Below are 18,353 nucleotides of genomic sequence, written 5' to 3'. Positions count from 1 at the left end.
GCCTCCAATCACCGGTCTTAGACACATTCCTCCTAGTTCTGATGACCTCATAGAGTCGGATCCATTTAGGAGAGGTGCACAAGACCGACTGAGCTCTCGGAGCATACAGCAGGAGCTCAGGAGTTCTGCACTAGGCTCCCTGCCAGTATCTTCAGGTCTTTCCAGACTCCTTTCTTCCATCTGGCAGGAGCAGACTGAGGTGACTACCCTAGGAGACAGGAGTGGGTTAGGGATGTGTCCATTTTCACTTCATTCTTTTCTCTCCGCTATCCCAATATGGCATTTCTACCCTCTCCTGAGTTAAGTCATCTTCTGCCAGGACTGCAGAAGGGCAGGAGGGGGTCTCACAAAACTACCGGATCTCAACAAACTCCACCTGTCCCTCCATTCTGGAGCCTGTTTGTGCCATGTGCCCAGATACCTGCTCTTGTGGTTGCCTTTCAGTTGCTGTGACAAACACCATAGCTGAAAACAACTGAGGAAGGAAAGGATTTACTTTATGGCTCCAGAAATGACAATCTATCACAGCAGGGAAGGCAGGGCGGCCGGAGCTTGAGGTCAGCCTGGTACTCAGGACGCTGAGTAATCCAATTTCACCCCCATACAGGGAACATGGATGGGAACCAGAAGTGGGACCAGCTATAAAGTTCAAAGCCATGCTCCCAGTGTGCACTTCCTCCTGGAAGTCCCACCTCCTAGAGGTTCTGTGACCCCCAGGCAGCAGCACCAGCTGGGGCCAAGTGTTCAAACATGAGTCTCTGAGGGACATTTCACACGCAAACCACTCTGTCACTAATCACTAAACCACGAGCAGTTCTTGGAGTTCTGCTACCATCCCTTCTACCGGCTTACTTGTCCTTTTGGGTTTGTGGAGGAGAAACTCTTTTATTCAGTTTGGCAGGGTTTGTGAAGAGAATGTTGCTAATTTTCCCCATCCACCCACTGAACCAGAAGTCACCAAACACTGAAAATTAGCATCATCTCTTTCTTTTTCTCAGCTCCATCCTACTTGGGCGTCAGTTTCCAGGCCTTCTGTGTTTATTTGTGTGTGTGTGTGTGTGTGTGTGTGTGTGTGTGTGTGTGTGTGTGTGTGCTTCTTCCAAGTACACACATGTGCACATGGCCAGGAAAGGCAGAAGAGGGTGTTGCATCCCCTGGAACTGGGCTTACAGGAGGTTGTGGACACCTGATGCAGGTATGAGGGACGGAACTTGGGAACCCTGGAAGAGCAGCAAGCGATCTTAGCCATCATTCCAGCCCCATTTCAGTTCTCAAAAAGGACTAAATTTATTATTTGCCTTAAGCAAACAGAATAAATACACAAGGTTCCAGTTGAGGAATTCCAGGCAACCATGGTGTTTTCAAAGGTGAGAAAGGCTTCCTCCTGAGTTTTCCCAAATCAGTTGCTGGGGTGAGTCCAACTATACCCATGAATTAGGCAGGCTGTACATTGGTGTCACTCTAAGCATTCCAGGATGAGAACAGGAACTATAACCACTGGCTCAGTTATAGTTCCTTGCTAACTTGTGCATCTCAGAAATTAGGTACCAGGTAGATAAATCATTGAGTATTGGTATTAAGATAGACCCAAATATATATTTTATTGAGCTTATAATAAGTATGCAGACTTAAGTATCCATTGTACACAAACCTAACTCCCCACACAAGCTGTGGTTGTAAGGCATTATGAAAATACAAAATGCCATATAATTAGGCCAGGAAAATCATTATAGTTAATAAAATGACCAAACCTCTTAAACAGTATAATAACAACAACAACAACAATTATATGCTCTGGGTTGGAGCAGGAACAAGGAGCCTGAATTTGGAAAGAAACACTTCTCAATATTCAACAAATTACAGAGGTTGGCAGCATTTTTAGTTTACAGAAAACGAGGTCATGCTTACCGGCCTCAGCGGAAGTACAACCGAAGAATGGAAAAAGAGGACAAGAGTCTGTCTCCCGTTACCTTATACCTTGGCTTCCCATCCTCTGTGTCGTTACTAACATGACAACCAACAGTTGAGGAAAGTCTGTGAAAATCCCTCCACCCCATGCCCAAGAGTGGCAGAGCTGGATTCAAACAGGACCCAGCTCCTGGGCCTGGCTTCTTAACCCTAAGATCTGTGGCGACCTCTTCTGCCCTTTATCTGTCCTCTGTTCAACGAATTTTACTATAAATAGGTATTTTCACCAATGGTTATGAGAAATCTACTCCACTCTAATCCAGAACTCCCTGATCGATCCTCCTGGTGAAATGCTAATGCAAAGTTCTCTAAAGTTCCTTCAGAAGTTTTATCAACCAACTTAAAATTGCCAGGTCGGATCAGTGTTTCCTATAGGCTTATTTAATACATTGTTGCATGGAGTTTCAGGAGACCTCCAGCTAAGTGCTTATCACACTGTAGCTCCACTTATCAGTCTTAGGCAACTTGAATATTCTTTTCTTTTCCAGGAACACACTGAAACCTTGTAACTCACTATCCTGAGTTACTTAACCGAACCCTCGTCCCACGTGTCCACTTGGCACTTCCGGTTTTGATAAGACTAATAAGCTATTTTACAGCCCGGAGGACTCTTTTTCACCTGTCCCTGATGTGTTCGAATCCTAGCACGTGGACCCACTGTTCGTTTTTGCGTTAGGGATGCTAGTATTTCCCTAGCGGCCTTCCAAACTTGCCCGGTATGGGACATACGTAAGCACAATGTCAACGTGTCGTGGCAAAATCCGCTCGCTGCGCGGGTCACCGAGGCCGAGCACCGCCCGCCCGGTGCACCGCGCCGGCCCCGCCCTCCCCGCCGCGGCCTCTGCGCGCCCCGCCCCACGTCCAGCGCCGCAGGCCGCCGAGGCCTGGGCTTCCCCGGGATGCGCCGGCGCCCCCTGCAGGCCGCGGCGGGCACAGCTGCCGGAAGAGCCCGAGCCTCCTGCCACCGTGTCCGCGCCGCCGCCGCCGCCGCCGCCGCCGAGCTCCGCGGGGCCCCGAGTCCCAGCCGAGCGTCCTCGGAGCCGCCCGCCGCGGCCCCGCGCCCTCCGAGCCGAGCCGCCGCGCCTCCCGCTCGGCCTCCGCCCTCAGCTCCCCGCCCGAGCCCGCCCGCACCCGCCTTCACTCTGGAGCGGCCCGGGCAGCCGCAGCAGGGGCGGCGGCGGCGCATCGAGGAGCTCTCCAGGTCGTCTCGGGAGAGGCTGCTGCAGTCCCGGGACAGGATGTTTTCCAAGCTCACGTCCATCCTGCAGCACGCCGTGGAGGCGGTGAGGCCGCGCGGGGCGTGGGGGGTGCGGGGACGGCGGCCCGAGCTGCCGGGAGCGGGGAGGCTGCGGGGAAGGAAGGCCTGGGCGCTCGCCCGGCCTCTGCCCTCCCGCCGGGGGACCGGGCGGCTCCCGGGGCCTCCTGGCCGTTAACCTCCGGGGCCGAGTGGCCAGCGCCGCGCAAGACAATAGAACGGCGGTGCCGGTGGGCTGGACTTGCTTTTGCTTCCGTGCGGGTGGGAGAGGAGCGTTGGGGACCGCGGGCCCGGTTGACGCCGGTGCCGACTCTCGGTTGCTTGCTTGCTTGCTTGCTTGCTCGGGCCCGGCGGCTCACCTCGGCAGGACCTGGGAGATGATGGATCTGCAGGAGTTTGCAGGTCCGCGATCGCCCAGCTCTCACATCTGTTTCCCTTTTCTTGTCTAATAATGCGCTTCCCGGACGCTCTTGGCGCAGCCTGCAACCGCTGTACTTTGAGGCTGGTCTTAAACAACAGAGGGACATTACTCAAACCTCCTAACAGACCCGAAGAACCTAGAAAGAGAATGCCTTGCCAGTACCAAACACATCCCGTTGCTTTATTTGACTTGCTTGTTTTGGATTGAGTATTACCCTGTGTGACGAAAGTTACTGTGTTAATTTTAAAAATGACGTTTTCTTACATGTTGTGAATGACTTCATAATAGAACTTTCAACTTCACTCGACTTTTTAAAGGAAAAAAAAAATCAAATGCCACGGTGATGTTAAGGAACAGCTAACAAAATTAGAGTTGTAAATTTCAGTTATGGAGACAAAACTTTAATACAGTTCCAGTTATGTAGTATATGGAATCTAGGTTTTTTGTTTACCCCCTTGGTGACACATCAAACCAAGCAAGAAAGGGGGAGGAGCAGTGTTGACACACGGAGAGAAGACAGGGCTTTGAGACACAGCTTTTCCTTTCCCTGCCTAATACAGAGTCAGCCTGCAACAGCAGCTGTAAAATAATTGAAAAGTTTTAAGAACAGTTATATCGATATTTTGAATTATACTTTCGAGTATAGTCGTCAAACTTAATATAATGATAAATAGATAATTAGGCATAAGTTATGTGGATTAAACCCTGGGGCCTGTCATGTTCTAGGCAAAAGCTCTCCCACTGAATTTTATTTTATTCTATTTTATTTTTTGAGATCAAGTGTTACCAAGTTTCCCAAGCTGGCCTTGAACTTCTGCCTTAGCCTCTGTCTAGGCATGCCGCCAAACCTAGCTGGGATTTTTGGTTTATTGGCTCGTTTTTTGTCCTAAGGCCTGTGTTTTCTGTTTTTGTAATCTCTTTATAATTGCATGTATCATTAACATCTACCAGATTACCTGAGTGAGACTCTGGCTGGGTAATAGTTTCTCTGTCTTGCTCGGGTCAGTGAGAAGGAGTTCACTAGGTTCACCTAGTCCCAGGAATAAGTGTCTGACCTGTGGAAATGTCAAGTTCATTTGCTCAATGCTGGTTTCTGATATGCTATACCACCCACACAGTTTACCAAGAGAAAGTAAAGCTCCTGAAATCTGATTGGTTCTGCTTTGCTTTTTTGTTGTGTTAGAGTCTCATGTAGCCCAGGCTGGCCCTGTACTTACATTGGGAATGACCTAATCACTTTCAAATTCACATGATTTTTTTTTTAAAGAAAAAAAATAAATCAAATACAGTGATTTTAGGGTCAGCTAACAAAATTAGAGTTGTAGATTTGTAAACCTCCCTTCCTCCATCTCCCAAGGGCTGGGGTTATCTACTTAGTCCCTCATCCCTTGAAGAATATTTTCTGATGCCCCCTTCAACATTCTCCGGGGAAAGAACTCTTAGATAATGATACATAAAGCCATCCTTTGGTAGTTGAATGTTTTTCATAACCCAAGATTAGTTCCTGGTTACTCAGTCTCTGACTTTTTGCTTGTTTTTATCCATAAACAAGTCTTCGCATTCCTTAATTTGTTGGCTTTTTCTTTCTCCTTTTATGTTCTGATGTAGCATTCCAAAGAATAGAATCATCAGGGTTCTGCAGACTTGGGAGGGAATCGCAGGCCCGCCAGTGACTGCATGCTTCTTCGGAGCTATGCTCTCCTACCTGGCCTTATGGTGTTGCTGTGTCTAAGTGTCCATATTCAGTCAGCTAAGCCTTCTTTTTTTTTTAAGGTTAATCAGGTGTATATTCATCTAGATGAGGTTAGGTAAGGAGTTTGGGTTTTTTGTTTGATTTGTTTTTGAGTTAAGGTCCCTGACCAGCCTCAAACTTGCTAAGTACCAAAGATGACTTTGAACTCCTGATCTTTCTGCCCCCCGCCTTCCAAGAGCTGGGATCATAGGCTAGTGCTTCATTATTCATTTAGTTTCTGGTGTTGAGGATTTAACTCAGGACCTTAGTAAATGCTAGGGAATCACTGTACCACAGTCTTCTACCCACCCCACCCCCAGCCTTTCCTGAACATTTTTATTATGACCTTTTTTTTTGAGTGAGTGCATGCATGTGTAAGCGTATGTGGTGTGTAGGGTGTGTGTGTGTGTGTGTGTGTGTGTGTGAGAGAGAGAGAGAGAGAGAGAGAGAGAGAGAGAGAGAGAGAGAAAGAGAGAGAGAAGACAGCACTTGATCAGGTGGAAGTCTGAGGACATCTTTCCCTTTTACTGTGTGAGTCCTGGGGAATCAAACACAAGGGGTCAGACACCAGCAAGTATCTTTGACTGCTGGGCCATCCCTTTAAAATTTTTTCTTAAAAAAAAATCTATTTAGATTCACTTTATTTCATGTGTATGAGTGTTTTGTTTGCATATGTATATGAAACAAGTGTATGCTAGGTGCCTGTGGAGGTCAGAAAAGGGTACCGAGTCCCAGGAACCAAACGTGGTCTTCTGCAAGAGCAACAAGTACTCTTAACTGCTGAGCCATCTCTCCAGACTTTAAAATTTTATTCTTTTTTTTTTTTTTTTTTTTTTTTTTTTTGAGACAGGGTTTCTCTTGTGTAGCTTTGCGCCTTTCCTGGAACTCGCTTTGGAGACCAGGCTGGCCTCGAACTCACAGAGATCCGCCTGGCTCTGCCTCCCGAGTGCTGGGATTAAAGGCGTGCGCCACCACCGCCCGGCTTAAAATTTTATTCTTAAATAGGGTCTCACTAAATTGCTGGGGCTGACCTCAAACTTGGGGTCCTCCTGCCTCAGCCCCCCAAGTATGGAGATTACAGGAGCGTGCTATCACACCTGGCATGTATTAATCAAATGGTTTTTCCTCATTTGCCAAAAACTACAAAAAGGGGAAATAGAAGATGTTTTCAAAGCCTCACATTTGTAAATGTGTTTTAAGCCGATAAAAGCCAAGACCTGTCATGTAATTCTTAACTCCTTTTCTGGAAAAGATGGTCTTCCTCTCATGTAGCATGAACTGGTTAGTAAGTGGTGATATATTGTGTATCCTAATACAGTTTATCTGAAGATCAGAGAACAGAACAAGCCACTAGATTAAACATAGATGCCAGGCAGTGTTGATGCACACCTTTAATCCTAGCATTCAGGAGCTTTGTGAGTTCAGAGCCACCCTGGACTACATGAGATTGACTCAATCTAGGACAGAAACAGAGCCAGGCAGTGAGGACACACACCTTTAATCCCAGTACTTGGGAATCACAGGCCTTCAATCCCAGAACTAGGAAGGAAGTAATATGGCTGGGTGGAGAAAGGTATATAAGGTGTGAGGAGACAGGAACTAGAGCCCTTTATGGTTGAAGGCTTTTCTGCCAAAGCCCTTTTCTGCTGGACCTCTGAGGACTCAGAGGCATTTAGTCAGAGGATTCGTGGAGTTGACAAGGTGAGATGTGACAATGGCTTGTTCCTTTGTCTCTCTGATCTTTCAGCATTTACCCCAATATCTGACTCCGGGTTATTTATTAAAAGACCATTTAGGAATTCGAGTTACAGTAAGAGTTGTAGGAATGAATGTGTTCTGTTAGCCAGTTGCCACATGTCTCAACTCTGATGAGGCCCGTCCTAAGGTGAGATGACTGTTTCAGCCGTTTCCATTAGTGTTTGCTGAGGGCCAGGTCCTGCAGAGTGGCTTTTTCCCTTTCTGAACTTTTATCTGTTTTAACCAGCTCAGTGGAAGTCATCCTTCAGAATGTGAATCAATGTTTTCAAAGTATAGGTTTGTTTCAAAGACAGTTGTTGGGAACAGCATCTCACCCAATCCACCATATTGGAAACTGAACATGGGCCTCCTGCCTGCTAGAGCCCTCTACCTCTGAACCATTCCAGGCCTAAAGCTGTAGCCCAGGCTAGCCTTGATCCTTTGCCCTCTTCAGCAGTTTGCCTAGTGGCATGGCTGGTGGCTACCAATTCTTGAAAACAGCTCTGTCCTGGGACTTCTTTTCCAACCCCACTTGAGCCCTTCTCTCATTCAGCAAGTGTTTTAAGAGGCGGGGTGAGGAAACATGGTGTGTCTGCGTCTTGGTTCACAGTGCCGACTGGCTAAACACCTGGGAAGTCATACTGTCAGGGATGCAGAAGGGCGCGATCAGCCTGGAACCGACAGAGCAGGGGTCCAGGCCAGCCTCTGTCCCCCTTCTGTCCTGACAACGGAAGTTTATTGAGTTGGTGCACTCAAGCTCCTTCTCCACGCAGTGTGAGTAGTTAGATGTACAGAAGGCCACAGGGGTTAAAACGAGGTGTGTAGGAGAGTTTTGTGGGGTGGATAATGCTTCTAAGATCGGTTTGGCCAGGCTGGGGGCTGGAGGGGGAAGGAAGCTGATCTCAGGAGTAGTTGGAGATTCTCCGGAGGTGAGACTGGAACAGGGTAGTAGAGAGGCAGAGAAGATAGGGAGGGTGGTAAGGACTTGGAACCAGATGTTGTAGCTCACACTTGTATCTCCGAGACCTTCTTGAGTGAGATCCAGGCAAGCCTGGGCTGTCTTAAAAAACACAAGGCAAACCCAGATGTGGGTTATGTACATGCTGTAATCCCAACCCTCAGGAGCTGGAAGCCAGAGGAACAGGAGTTCAAGGCCAGTACATAGTGAGTTTGAAGCCAGCTGGGACTACAAGAGACCCTGTCTCAAACAAAAACAAACACCAAAACAAAGATAAAAATAAGTTTGGGGTAGAAAAGGACACTCTAGCCGGGCGGTGGTGGCACACGCCTTTAATCCCAGCACTCGGGAGGCAGAGCCAGGCAGATCTCTGTGAGTTCGAGGCCAGCCTGAGCTACCAAGTGAGTTCCAGGAGAGGCGCAAAGCTACACAGAGAAACCCTGTCTCGAAAAACCAAAAAAAAAAAAAAAAGGACACTCTAAAAGATCTTTTAGAATGTGCATTTTGTAGACATTTCAAGCAGAGGTGGTGACTGGAAGGTTTGTTGATGGAAGTCCTTTTGTGTATTTGACGTGTTGGATAAAGTCCAGGTTTCTGGCAGAAAGCATTGTTACCTAAGGCAAGTCAGCTAACTGGTGTTTTGGTCTTTGATGGGAATTTGAGCAAAAGAGGAGCTCCAGTGAGAATTTAACACTGTTTTAGGCTGGGTATGATGGGGTGGTGCACACCTGTAATCCCAGCACTCAGGCAGGAGGATTTCAAGTTCAAGGCCTACCTGGAATATGTAGTGAGACCCTGCTGCAGTATAAAATGTGAAGAGTGCTAGGGGTGTGGCCTGATGGTGGAGTGTTTGCTTCTGCAAGGCCCTCAGTTTGATCTCCAGTTCAATGAGTAAAGACTCACTAGTGTGCAGGACCAGTGAGTGCTAGCCTGCACACCTGTGTATCAAATGAACATTTTGGTGCTGATTCGGCTCCATCACTGGGCTGAAACCAGGAGTCTAAATGATGAAAAGAATGGTACCACTCCAGCCCTTGTCCAGTTACATCCTAAAGGAGAGCAGCTAAGCAGTGGTAAAAGTTGGGGTCAAGGCTAGGAGGAAGTGGGTGCTTCAGAGTGGAGAGGGGAAACTTCCTAGAGAGGAGGAGGACAGTCCAGATAGGATAACAGGAAGTCCCAGGTAGGAAAACAGGAAGTCCCAGTACGAGAACAGGAAGTCACAGATAGGTGTCCTGGCCATTTGGGGTGGCTATAGGGATGAGAGTTTTGAGAATTTAATCTCCAAATACTAAAAAATTGAATTATAGTCTCCTGCTGCTGATTCACACATCCCTTTCAGAGGATGGATGTTTTTATGCAGTGATAACAGGTCATTTGCATGTTAGTTACAGACAAGGCAAGTTTACTGGAGTCTCACGAAGTAAGAGAATTTATTCATGTTTGAATGAGATTGTTACTCATCTGAGTTACTGTAATTCAGAACAATTCTGCTGTTTCTCCCCTGCACCGGAGTAATAGCACCGTCCTGCTTGGGATTTGATGGTGTTCTGTGGCAGAGCCTCCAGCCTGGGGTCCTGCTGGGGAAGAGCTGGAGGAAGGACACTGTGTAACCACCTAAAAGGTGTAATTGTTACTACATTAAAAACGCAATCATTTCCTCCTGTGTCTGTCCCATTTTAGTAAATTTAACTCCGTAAAGCTGAATCTTCCCAAAGCTTAACTGCCTGTTAAGTCTTTCACAACTGCACTGGGTATTTCTACTTTCTTGGTCAAGTTTTCTGCACACAGGCAGACAGTGTAGCGAGGGTCAGCTTTAAGAAGCCAATGATGGTTTGAAATTCTTGAGTCCCATTTTCATAAATGTAGGCACCTTGTGGAGTGAGCCACTTAACATGTCCAAGACTGTACCCGTAAGTTGCACAAGAGTTGAGAAATGGTGTTGACAGAGTTGTCAACTTCAAGGTCACTAGCTGGGAAACCAAAGGTCAACCTGGAACAAGTGGAAGTGTAGGAGAGATCTGACTGCAGGTCATTTGGTGGGTGTCCCCAACCTGCAGCCATGGGAAGCCGTGAATGTGGCCCAACACAAAACCATAGACTTCTTAAGACATGATGAGGGTGTGTGTGTGTGTGTGTGTGTGTGTGTACTCAGTTTGCGCATTCTCAAGTGTGAGCTTTGTAGATGACAACAACTGGCCACAATGTTGAAGTTTGGACACTGTTGGCTCTTAGAGGAGTATGAAATGGCAATTACCCCATCAGACTTGGGTTCCCAGGCTAGAAACCTCTAGCTCTGCATTACCGTAGGTCGGAGTTGTACTTCTGACAGAAGTTGATGACACCTCTAGGATGCCCCCCTCCCCCACTCCTTCCCCTCTTCCCCCCTCTCTCTCAAGGAAGAGTCAAGGCTCCTGGAGAAGGAGCGGCCACATCTGCCTGTCTTCCATTTAACTTGATTTCCCTGGTGCTGGCCCACTGGCAGAAAAGTGGCTGGGGGCTGTAACTCCGGCCTTAAAACTTAGGAAGTGCATTTCAAAGCTTGCACTGTAACACATTTTGTAGAATTTAAATTGCAGTGTCTTGTTCATGTAGTTATTTTGCTAAAAATATACACTGCCTGACCCAGGCTTACAGAGACAGCCGTGGAAAGTAGGGAGCGGTTTAATCTGATTATGGCGTTGGCAGCGCGGTGTGTGTGTGTGCTGGTGTGTAAGCCATTGCCAGCTACTCGCCACCTTCTCCCCATCCAAAGTCCGGGGTCCAGAGACCTCTGGTCATCAGTAGTGTCGTTGCACAGATACCTTAGTCAGAATGACAGTGCTTTGCCTTCGTCGCCTTTGAAGCCGTGTGATAACAGACTGGGGGAAAGTTGAATGCCGTAGTTCACAAATAATATTGATCAAGGGGATGTTCTTCTTAAGTCATTTTGCTTCCTTGGATTCAACTCATTTTGATCCAACTCTTATTTGATATCTGACATAAAAATCAAGTTTACCCTTTGTTTTGATGCTTCTCTTGCATCCTGGACAAGTGTAATATTAAAATTTACAGGCGGGTTTAATGCCTCGCTCTAAGTCTGTTCTTTTGTGTTTGTGTAGCTTGCTCCGTCTCTTCCATTACAAGAAGACTTTGTGTATCACTGGAAGGCAATCACCCATTACTACATAGAGACTTCAGGTAAGGAACATCCGTGCGTATGATCTGCTTCAAGATGAGCTTTCAGTTATTTTTAACTTTAAACAATTTTGATTCCTCTTTTAGGGTCATTTCAAACGTCTCCTTTGGACATCTCCTGTGTTTGGCAGTGTTCTAGGCAGTGGGAGCTGAGTAGAAGTCTCACACTCAGCAGGCACAGCAGCTCGGGGAAACATGTGAAGTGTGTGTCAGCTAAGAGTCGGGAAATGAAGCAGGCAGGAGGGGGCGTGGCAGTGTGTGTTTGGGTGTGGGACGGGCAGGTGGCTACTTCAGTCTAGAGAAGACCACATTGCCCTTTGGCCTTGTTCGTCTGGAGAGGCCCTCACCTGGGTGCTCTTACCTACTGATCCATCCATCCAGCCCTCACTGGTGTTCTTGAGGAAACCTGTTTTAATGGCGCTGAGGGAAGATGATTGTGATGAAGTTTAGGACAAAATGGGTAGAAAATGTGTGGACAGGATGTGGATTGCCTCCTGAGGAGTATTGTACGAGGAGACCCGAGAGGGGTGGGGATGGGTAGGGGCGCAGAAGACCATCCTGGGGATCTTCCTCAGTCACTCCACCTTTGTTTTTATTTTTTAAAATTGGTCAATTAGTCTCTCTGTCTCCCTTTGTCCACCTCTGTCCCCGACCCTTCCCCGTGTGTGTGTGTGTGTGTGTGTGTGTGTGTGTGTGTGTGTGTGTGTGGCGTATATGAATAAGCATGCCTTGGTGTACGTGTAGAGATCAGAGTACACGTTGTGGAGCTGGCTCTCTCCAGGGATTGAACTCAGGTCATCAGGCTTGTACCGCAAGCCCCTTTACTTGGTAGCCATCTTGTTGGCCTTCTCCACTGTAGGTGGAAATTTCTCCAGTCCTGCCTTCCCCAGCAGTCTGGACGAATCTTTCCCACCCACAGTCCCACAGCCACTTACGAAATAATCACTCAGAGGCTTATATTAATTACAAACTGTTTGGCCTATGGCAGGCTTCTTGCTAACTAGCTCTTATAACTTAACTCAACCCATTTCTATTAATCTGTATATTGCCACGTGTTCTGTGGCTTTACATGTTGCTCCTTGGACCTCAGGCTGGCGTCTCTCTCGATCCCCCCCTTCTCTCATTATCTCTTTTGGATTTTCCTGCCTGGCTCCATCCTGCCCTGCCATAGGCCAACACAGCTTTATTTATTAACCAATGGGTGCCACACCTAGTCACAGAAACAGAAGGACATCCCACAGCTCTCCACCATACTTTTTGAGACATTGTCTCTTACTGAAGCTCACTGATTCTCTAGATTGACTGGCCAGTGAGTTCCTGAGATCTACCTGTCTTCTCCCTCCCCAAACTACTGGAATCACAGACACAGCCACACGCCTGGTTTTACATGGGTGTTGGGCATCCGAACTCAGGTCCTAATGCTTGAATGGCAAGTACTTTGCCTACTGAGCCACATCCCCAATACCCCCCAAATGTTTTAATTACTTCAAAAGATGTAAGGTATTGAGATGGTAGAGCACTTGCCTGGCATGAGTTAGGTGCTGGGTTCCAGCACCAGCATTTTTTTTTTATTAAAATTTTTAATTTATTTTACATACCAGCCACAGTTTCCCCTCCTTTCTTTCCTCCCATTCCCTCCCTGATCTCCTTTCTAACCCCCATCTCCTTTCTACCTGCCCCCCCATCCATTCCTCAGAAAGGGGCAGGCTTCCCATGGGAGTCAACAAAGCATGGCATATCAAGTTGAGACAGGACCAAGCTCCTCCCTCCTGTACCAAGGCTGAGTGAGGCATCCCACCATAGGGAATAGATTCCAAAAAGCCAGCTCATGCTCCCAGGAACAGATCCTGGTCTCACTGCTAGGGGCCCCACAAACAGAGCAAGCTACACAACTGTTACCCACATGCAGAGGGCCTAGTTGGTCCCAGGCAGGCTCCCTAGCTGTCAGTCTAGAGTCTGTGAGCTCCCACTAGCTGGAGCCAGCTGTCTCTGTGGGTTTCTCTGTCATGGTCTTGATCCCTCTTGCTTATATAATTCCTCCTCCTTTTCTTCAACTGTACTGTACTTCCAGAGTTTGGCTCCGTGCTTGGCTGTGGATCTCTGCATCTGCTTCTGTCAGTTACTGGATGAAGGTTCTATGATGACAATTAGGGTAGTCATGGATCTGGTTACAGGGGAAGGCCAGAGTTCAGGCACCCTCTCCACTATTGCTAGGAGTCTTAACTGGGGTCATCCTTGTGGATTCCTTGAAGTTTTCGTGTTACCAGGTTTCTCCCTAACCCCATAATGTCTCCATTTATCAAGATATCTCTCTCATTGCTCTCCCTCTCTGTCCCTCCCCTAATTTGACCATCCCAATCCCTCATGTTCCCATCTCCCATCCCCTCTACCCGCCCCCCAGCCCTCAGTTTACCCAGGAGATCTCATCCATTTTCCCTTCCCAGAGCAATCCATGTATCCCTCTCAGGGTCCTCCTTGTTAGCTAGCTTCTCTGGGGCTATTGATTCTAGCCTCGTTATCCTTTGCTTTGTATCTACTATCTACTTATGAGTGAGTACATACCATGTTTGTCTTTCTGGGTCTGGGTTACCTCACTCAGAATGGTTTTTTTTTCTAGTTTCATCCATTTGCCTGAAAATTTTATGATGTTGTTGTTTACAGCTGAGTAATACTCCATTGTGTAAAGGTAACACATTTTCTTTTTCCATTCTTTAGTTGAGGGGCATCTAGGTTGTTTCCAGGTTCTGGCTATTACAAATAATGCTGCTGTGAACATAGTTGAGTGTGTGTCTTTGTGGTATGATTGAGCATTGTTTGGGTATGTGCTCAAGAGTGGTATAGCTGGGTCTTGAGGTAGATTGATTCCCAATTTTCTGAGAAACCGCCATACTGATTTCCAAAGTAGCTATACAAGTTTGCACTCCCACCAGCAGTGGAGGAGTGTTCCCCTTACTCCATATCCTCTCCAACATAAACTGTTTTCAGTATTTGATCTTAGCCATTCTGACAGGTGTAAGATGGTATCTCAGAGTTGTTTTGATTTGCATTTCCCTGTTGGGTATGGATGTTAAACAATTCTTTAAGTGTATCTTGGCCGTTTGAGATTCTTCTGTTGAGAATTCTCTGTTTAGATCTGCATGCCATTTTTTAATTGGATTATTTGGTATTTTGATGTCTAGTTTCTTGAGTTCTTTATATATTTTGGAGATCAGCCCTCTGTCAGATGTGGGGTTGGTGAAGATCTTTTCCCATTATGTAGGCTGTTGTTTTGTCTTATTGACAGTGTTCTTTGCTTTACAAAAGCTTCTCAGTTTCAGGAGGTCCCATTTATTAATTGTCAATCTCAGTGTCTGTGCTGCTGATGTTCTATTCAGGAAGTGATCTCCTGTGCCAGTGTGTATAAGGCTGCTTCCTACTTTCTATTCTATCAGGTTTAGTGTAACTGGATTCATGTTGAGGTCTTTGATCCACTTGGACTTGAGTTTTGTACAGGGCGATAGTTATGGATCTATTTGCAATCTTCTACATGCCGCCATCCGGTATATCGGCACCACAACACTAGCATTTTAAAAAAGAAACTGATGGTGGAGGGTTGGAAGGATGTAAGATAGGCTTCAGAGAGTCCAGTGGAGGGAAGGGCAGATACCAGAGTAAGACAGGGTGTTGGCGAGCATCATCATTAAGTAGGAAAGAGAGAAATCCAGTGCTCAAGTGGGGACCTGGCCTTTGGATGGTTTGCTCCTGAAAACAAGGCAGGAAGCAGAGCAGCCAGGAGTAGTCTCCACAGTCTTTATAAACTATCTCCTGGTTGCTTCTGTTGTACTCAGTGAGGAGAAGGACATGGGTAGATTATCCTCAGAATTAGCGAACTGTCCCTTCTGGGCCACACAGTCTCCTTTGCGTGTGTCATCTGTGCTGCTGAGCACAAAAGCAGCCACCTGCAAATCATACAGAACGGGCATTCCTTGTGGCTGATGGTGTTTATAAGAACTGAGGCGTTGCTTCCCGTGTCCCCTGTGCTGGGGTTTGGTCTGCTCTCTGGAGGATCATGCAGTCACAGTAGTGGATGTACGGATGCCGTCACAGTAGTGGGTGTACGGATGCCGTCACAGTAGTGGGTGTACGGATGCCGTCACAGTAGTGGGTGTACGGATGCCGTCACAGTAGTGGGTGTACGGATGCCGTCACAGTAGTGGGTGTACGGATGCCGTCACAGTAGTGGGTGTACGGATGCCGTCACAGTAGTGGGTGTACGGATGCCGTCACAGTAGTGGGTGTACGGATGCCGTCACAGTAGTGGATGTACGGATCAGACAAGAGTGAAGAAATGGGGGTGGCTGTCCGGCAAGCTGATGAGGTCAGAGGTAACTCATGTGTAAAAGACAAGAAACTGCAGTAAGTGAGGCTGGGGTATGGCCCCTGCAGATGGAAAGTGAGTTTACATGCGCTGAGTGCGGTTCATGCTTAGCAGCTGACCTGCAGAGGTGTTTTGTTTTTGATTTGTTTTTGATTTTTTTTGAGACAAGCTACCTTTCAATATTACTGTTAGCTTTTGTGATTTTTTTTTTTCCTTCTTTGGGCTTTAAGGAAATACATTCTTGCTTTAAAGGATTTTTTTTCTCTATCTAGTAGTAGAAGCAAGTGTGTACTTTAGTTAGTGAAGGACAAATTCAGTCTGAGTCAGGTAGAGTCTTGGGATAGACCGAGGATGAGAGAAGGGGAGTCGGAGGGAGCAGGTCTGACCTGAGCTCTAAGTGAAGCCCCTGAGTCGGCGAGCAGAGGTACCGCAGGCCGAAGTGTGTGCAGGGGGCACAGGGGTGATAATAATTCAGGAGCAGTGGACCAGAGGAGACAGAAGTTAGGTCTGCCTTTCAGAGACATTTCTAAATGATATGGAAGAATGTTCACTGACAAGGTCTTTTCCAGGCTGTGGATCACAGTTTGAATATGCTGTTTCTAACAAAGATAGCCACATGTGACCCCACCTCACATGTGTGGTTTAGACGTTTCTGTGGGAGTTGGAATGGGGAAGGAGGGTAATGCAGTTGCACACAGGAAGTTTAAGAAGTTTTTCAAGTATTTATGATTTTTCTGTTGTTTAGATGATAAAGCCCCAGTGACTGATACGAACATTCCATCCCACCTGGAACAGATGTTAGACATACTGGTCCAAGAAGAAAATGAGCGAGAATCTGGAGAAACAGGGCCATGTATGGAATACCTGCTCCACCACAAGATCTTGGAAACATTATACACCTTAGGGAAAGCTGATGTAAGTCTCTGACCCACCCATCTCAGCTTGGCCAGAGATCGGGGAGATGGGGGCTGTATGTGTCCTGTGCAGCTACAGCATCCATAGAGAGCAGAGATGCCCATGCTCTGGACCACACTCCTACTTAGCTGCTTAGAGTCCCAGGGTAAACATTTGTGAAGATAAACTCAAGTACATGTGCTCACAGTCAAGGGGGATAAGAAGTCCATTACAATTGTACTGTCAGAGTTTGTGGTCCTAAAAGGGAACGTCTTTGGTTATTCGGACATTCACTGAATCATCACAGTGGATGCAATGCAAATTTTAGGCCTAATGAATTTGGAAAAATCTTTGCAAAGATAATATAACATAAATGGTATTTTACCACGAGAGCTTCAAACTTAGTGGCAGGGACATGTTCTGAGAAATGCGTCGGCTGGTTTTGTCGTGGTGTGGACACCATGGTTTTCACAAGCTCCATAATGCTGCCTGCTGCACACCTGCACACTGTGTGACCTGTATTATTTTAACTGTAGTGGTTGTAGGGCCTTCCTCCAGCTTGAAAACTCAGTAGTTCTGTGAACTTCTGTAATGTAAAAAGCTAAAATGAAATGATGGTCATTTTAATACCATATAATTGTAAATCATATTAAAGACAATTTCTTTTTAATGAAGTCTATAATACCCCAATTTATTTGAGGTGCATTTGAGTTAAGTGCACCCTTTTCTAAGGAGCGAATCTGTTCCCCAATAACCTGGACCACATCATACTCCCTTGCCCCCCATCCTTTCAAGTGAGGAGTTTTACAACACTGAATTGAATTAGTTTGATGTTTTAGCAAGATGGTAATAATTGTACTGCTAGTAAGTTTATTTCTGATGCAAGTGATTATAAATGTTGTTAGCATTTTATCTGAATAATATAAGGTAGTTGTTACCTAAAAATATCATCGTACTAAAGATTATATTTAAGCTGTTTCCAGATAGCATGTTGTGATGATCCTTGGGCATACAGATCTCATGACTGCTTAACTGTATGTAGGCAATGTCATCTACTTTATTACAGAACTTATGACTTGGCTGACTCATGCTCCTTTAATCCAGAGTGATCATCAGGATTGCTGCTTTTCAGCAAAGTAGCTGGCATGCTATAAGAACTTCCTAGTAATGTTCTTTATAGTCCTCATAATCCAAATATCTTTGCAGTTAGATTAAAGGAGTCAATGCGCAAGATCCCTTTATCAGTGTCTGTTTGTTAGAACTGGCTCGTTTTGTAAGTAACAAGCTCGACCCTTGGTCTGGCAGCGAGTAGACCCTCATAGGCTGGTGTTGTCCCAGCAATAACCAGCTGACTGCCCGAAAGTGCATGCTCACCATGAAGTGTGTGATCACCTGAGGCTGTGCTCTCACATGCCATGTGTGGTCTCAGGTGTATAATTGTGTTTCTAGAATGCCAGTCATGGAAATTTTCGTTGTGGTAAAGTCATTAACTGGTCACTGGCATTGTCTTTGAGAGGAACTATGTTGACAGACATGGTCTGCCTTGCTGTGAACATTTGCATGTGTTTATCTGTTCTGCGCCCAGTGTCCTCCAGGGATGAAGCAGCAGGTTTTACTGTTCTACACCAAGCTTCTGGGAAGAATCCGGCAACCCCTGCTTCCACACATCAACGTACACAGGCCTGTGCAGGTACCCACTCCCCTGACTTCAAGTTAAAAGCTCAGTGAATTCAGATACAAGTGATTTTGTATTGTTTTTCTAGGAGTAAAAATAATGGAGGAAATTATTCTAATAGCGTGAGAATTAGCAAACACTTGGGTTTTCTATATCTCACTGTATTTATATTTCTCTGTAAA

The 18,353-nt window shown here is 46.4% G+C and overlaps 1 protein-coding gene across 5 annotated transcripts in view; it reads left to right on the top strand.

The window, feature by feature from the left end:
* The first annotated feature begins 3,027 nt into the window (after nucleotides 1-3,027).
* Fhip2a (FHF complex subunit HOOK interacting protein 2A) overlaps nucleotides 3,028-18,353 on the top strand; it is a 31,121-nt gene continuing 15,795 nt past the window's right edge. The window contains exons 1-4 of one of the 5 annotated variants that reach the window (XM_059256059.1): nucleotides 3,028-3,251; nucleotides 11,170-11,248; nucleotides 16,348-16,517; nucleotides 18,082-18,186. In XM_059256059.1, the coding sequence (XP_059112042.1) occupies nucleotides 3,207-3,251; nucleotides 11,170-11,248; nucleotides 16,348-16,517; nucleotides 18,082-18,186 (399 nt within the window). In that variant the 5' untranslated portion in view covers nucleotides 3,028-3,206. Of the gene's footprint in view, nucleotides 3,252-11,169; nucleotides 11,249-11,332; nucleotides 11,448-15,384; nucleotides 15,678-16,347; nucleotides 16,518-18,081; nucleotides 18,187-18,353 lie in introns of those variants that run through there. The other 4 variants (XM_059256074.1, XM_059256067.1, XM_059256088.1 and 1 more) reach the window with 4 other exon arrangements.

The sequence above is a fragment of the Peromyscus eremicus genome, chromosome 1 (genome assembly GCF_949786415.1).
Source record: "Peromyscus eremicus chromosome 1, PerEre_H2_v1, whole genome shotgun sequence".
In the NCBI taxonomy this organism is placed as follows: Eukaryota; Metazoa; Chordata; class Mammalia; order Rodentia; family Cricetidae; genus Peromyscus; species Peromyscus eremicus.
This window is presented reverse-complemented; position numbering and strand designations above follow the sequence as displayed.